At 19.9% G+C, this 5,000-nt stretch overlaps 1 protein-coding gene across 1 annotated transcript in view; it reads left to right on the top strand.

The window, feature by feature from the left end:
* Positions 1-3,588, top strand: part of PF3D7_1107900 (mechanosensitive ion channel protein, putative) — a gene marked incomplete at both ends in the record, with an annotated part of 5,439 nt that extends 1,851 nt beyond the window's left edge. Inside the window, one exon of the mRNA XM_001347731.1 lies at positions 1-3,588. This exon is cut by the window's left edge and continues 1,851 nt beyond it. Coding sequence (XP_001347767.1) covers positions 1-3,588 — 3,588 coding nt within the window.
* Between the last annotated feature and the right edge of the window lie 1,412 nt (positions 3,589-5,000).

Genomic DNA, 5,000 nt, shown 5'->3' with positions numbered 1-5,000 from the left:
CAAACAAAAAAGGAAAATGATAAAAATGTGGAAGAACAAAATGAGCAAAAAAAAAAAAAAAAAGATAAAATGGATAATCTGAAAGTAAAAAATCAAATGATTCATATAGAAAAAGAAAATTATAACGTAAATAATGTAAAAATAATTAATAACGATATAACAAATGAAATAAGTGACACTACTATGAATATTATAAAACAGGATCAAATAAATGAAAAACAAAATTATGATATTATAACTAAAACAAAAGAAAATTTAATGAATAATTCGGATAAAGGAAATATAGATATATTACCAAATGAAAAATATAATGTGGATAAACATATACATAATATAAATGTAGATAAAGATATAAAAGATGGGTGTCATTTTTATGATATGACAAATTCAAATATGAATGATACGAAGTTTAATATACTAATAACACCTTCTTTCTCAACTATTCAAAATAAGAAAGATATTAATGATACATGTGAAAAGGATTATACATCTAACAAAATGAACAAAATAAAAAATAATGATGATAATAATGATAATAATAATGATAATAATAATGATGATGATAATAATAATATTATTATTTGTGAAGACGAAATAAACCATGAATTAAAATACAATATTAAGGGTGGTGATAAAGAGGAATATTCTAACCAACTAGAAAATTATAATAGCATTGCAGTTCAAATAAACGATTTTAATATTGATGATGTTTTGAAAAAAAAATATACAAATGAATCTATTCATAAAATGGAAAAAAATAGTTTTGAAGATAATGATATAATGATACCAAAAAATAATGAGATATTACAAAATGGTAACAACGAAATATGGCACAATAATAATAATATTAAAAAAGAAGATGCATATGATGATTATTTAGAAGATAAAGATAATAAGAAAGATAATTTCCATTTCAATGAGATTCCTTTATTGGGTGGTTTTCTTTTTAAAAGAAATGAAGAATCTGTTGATGGTAATATTTCAAATATGAATAAGAATTCATGCAATGAAGAGGATATGAATAATAATGAAAATATAGAATATCATATTCCGTTTTATAAGAAAAAGAAAGAAAAAAGTGGTAGGAAATTAAAATCGAGTGGGAAAGAAAAGCATACATACGAAATTAATAAAGGTAATAAGAATATAAAGAATAGATGGTCATTAAATAAGAATACATATTATTATCATTCACATTTACTTAATGAAGAAATGAATATATTAGAAAGAAGTGATGCTATAAATGTTAAAAGATATCGAGAAGAACATAATAAGGATAGGTATAAAGTATGTAAAAAGATGTTTAGATGTTTATTTTGTAAAAGATATAAAAAAGAAGAAAGATTAGATAAGATACGTAAGGATATATCTTCAGATTTAGAAGATCCATTTGTTATGAATGTAAAGAGTCCTATACAATTAACGTTGAGTGGAAATGAATATATTACAAAAGATATGATAGAAGTTTTTTTAAAACCTGAAGAAACGGAAGAATTTATGAAAGAGTTTGATTTATCTGGACATGGAAAAATTGATATAATTATGTTTCGTAATGCTATAAAAAGGGCAATATCATGTAGAAAAAAATTTATTAAAAGTTTAAAAGGTCAAGAAAGTATATTAAAATTAGTAAGAAGATTAATGTCAATATTATTATCATTTCTAGCTTCTGTTGTATTATTATTTTTGTTTGGAGTATCAGCAGATACTATTATAGTAACGGGTGCAGCTTTTATAACAGCAGTAACGGTTATTTTAAGTTATATGTATACTAATTTTATAACATCTGTTATATTTATAGCATTTTCAAATCCATATAATATAGGTGATAGGATAAGATTAGATGGTGGAGAAGCTATGTATATTAAGAAAATAAAAACATATACAACAGAATTTGAGACAACTACTGGAAAAATTGTAATATATGAAAATTCAAAATTAAGTAATGTGAAAATATATAATGAAAGTAGATCTAAAAATGCTTACATTGATATATCATTCAAAGTAGATATAAATACACCTTTAGTTGCCCTTAAAGAATTAAGAAAAAGTTTACAATGTTTAGTAGATAGTAGACCAAGTGATTTCTGTAAAACTAAAAATTTATATTTTGGATATTCTTTACAACCAGGACATTTTTATGAAATAAGTTTTTGGATCAAATGTGTTGAAGGATGGGGTAACTGGAGGAAAGTTTTTGAATTAAGAACTGATATATATGATTTTATTATTTTACAATTACGTATTTTAAGTATATCTTATAGATTACCTACTCAAAAAATTGGATTCACAGCTCCTCTTAATATAGCAGACGGTTATAATAATAATAATAATAATAATAATAATAATAATAATAATATACAATCGAATTATAATATCAATCGTAATATAAATAATAATATGAATATTAATACACAACAACCCAAAATTAATTATCCACCTCATGGAAATAATAATTTTCCTACACACCATCTCAGATATAATAGGAATAAACCTCTACAATATACTAGTCCACCAAAAGAAGCAAGAAATCCACTCTTTCTGGAAACAGCAAAACATAAAAGAGAATTTGACATCTCATCTATCCAATCGAATAATGAACAGCATGAAGCTCCAAATCATATCATATATAATGAACCTGTTAATTTCGAAGATCAACCTTTAAAAAAAAATAAACTTAGATCTGTATATAATTCTTACAAATATGTAGAAAGTACAAATCATAATAATATGGATACATCTATTGAAAATGGGAATGGATATATGTATGAATCGTATCTGCAAAAAAATGAGGATAATAATGATTATTTTGTATATAATAAAAAAAAAAAAAAAAATAATAAAAAAAAAAAAACCCATGACTTTAATACAAAGAAAAATATAAATATAAATAATAATAATAATAATAATAACAAAATGAACAACAATAAAAATAATCTTTTCATGAATACATTTCAAAACAATGTCCAGTCCATAAGCTCAATGAATAATTACCATGATGTATATTATAACAATGACAAATATTATAAGACATTACATGGACAACAAAATTTGTACAATAATAATAATATAAAAAATATTAACAATCATGAAAATATAGATAATCATAATTATAATAAGATAAACAATATATTATATAACTATACAAACACGAACTTAATAACTTCTGATAATTCTTATTCGTATGATAATAAAAAGATAATTAAATGTAACTATGTACCAGACGTTTCAAATAGCGATGACTCTAATCATACAGACAATATGAAGGGAAATAATATATATAGAAATAACAATAACTTTAATAATAATAGTAATAATATGAAGGTTAAAAGAGGTGATCATTTTAATCCTATATATCCTTATAATGATGATATATATACAGCACACAAAAATAAAGAACCACAAAATATATTTGAAAATTTATATAAATTAAAAAAAATATCTAACACTAACTTGGATGAAAAAAATTATTTTTCATATGATAGTTCTTCTGGATACGATAGTTACGATTGTGTTAAGCATTTTACATATCTCCATGATAAAAAGCAAAACATTTTATTGAAAAGACGAAAGATTAAAATGGCTTAATGGAAGTAAATAAATAATAAATATATATATTATAAATATTGACTACAACATATATATATATATTTAATATTTTATATTTTATATTTCATTATAATTTCTTTTTAATGGGTCATTTTAAATATATTTTAATTTATTTGTATACCCTCTCGTACATTTAAATCTTCATTTTAACGTTTATTATTATTTATTTATTCATTGTTAAAACAAAAAGGAAAAATATATATATATATATATATATATATTTATATATATTTGTGTGTGACCTATTTATTCATTTTCTTCACATATTATATCAAATATATACATATATATATATATATATATATATATATATATATATATATATTTTTGTTTGTTATATTTGTTTAGTCCTACTTTTCTTCTTTTTTTTTCTCTTTTTTTTTTCTCTTTTTTTTCTTTTTTTTTAATTTTTATTTTAACTGAAATTAAAACTTTTAAAATATAAAGTGTCAAAAATATTTATTCAAAAATGTTTCTAATATATATATATATATATAACTTTATTAATATTATTTAATGTAGTTATTATATGAGTACACCTCATAAAAAAAATTTACACAAAAAAAGTATTTTAAATTAACGACAAAAAAAAAAAATATATTTAAGAATAATAAAACTATAGGTTATGTTCAATAAAAAAATATGTTATATACAGTTTTTATATAACTAATATTAAAATTTTATACATTTATTTATTTATTTTATTTTATTTTATTTTATTTTTTTTTTTTGTTTTAATAAAAACTGAATCTATAATTTTTATATAATATAAAATCTATGTACCATTAGGTAAATAATAATGTTATTTTGGTAATATGTAGAATTTGTTTTGTTTTCTTTTTTTTTTTATCGGTTATTATTATTTATAAAAAGAGAAAAAAAATAAAATATTTAAATATATATATATATATATATTATATATATATATATATAGTATATTTTTTATTGTAACATACTTTGAAACATGTAGAAGAATGTTAACGTTGCACACAAAAAAAAAGTATACATGCTATTTTTTTTGTTTTCCGCATTCATATATTGAACATATATAAATAATAATATACTGTACTTCTATAGAATAATACCAGGTGGTAGTAATTAACAATTCATATGACAAAAAAAAAAAAACAATGAGTAAAAATAATTATTATTTTTAATTATATATATTTTTGTTATCATTGTATAATAAAAAATTATAAAAATATCGTGTACATATTTTTTAAAATAATATAAATAAATACATAAAAAAATTACACTGTTATATTGAATAAATAAATAAATAAATATATATAAATATAAATATATATATATATATATATATATGTGAATATATGTTCAGTTGAATTTATTTTATTTTCACACACAAAAATAAATATCCGGGATACCGTTGA

This window comes from Plasmodium falciparum (assembly GCF_000002765.6).
Source record: "Plasmodium falciparum 3D7 genome assembly, chromosome: 11".
In the NCBI taxonomy this organism is placed as follows: Eukaryota; Apicomplexa; class Aconoidasida; order Haemosporida; family Plasmodiidae; genus Plasmodium; species Plasmodium falciparum.
Note: the sequence above shows the minus strand (reverse complement) of the source record. Positions and strands in the feature narration are given on the sequence as shown.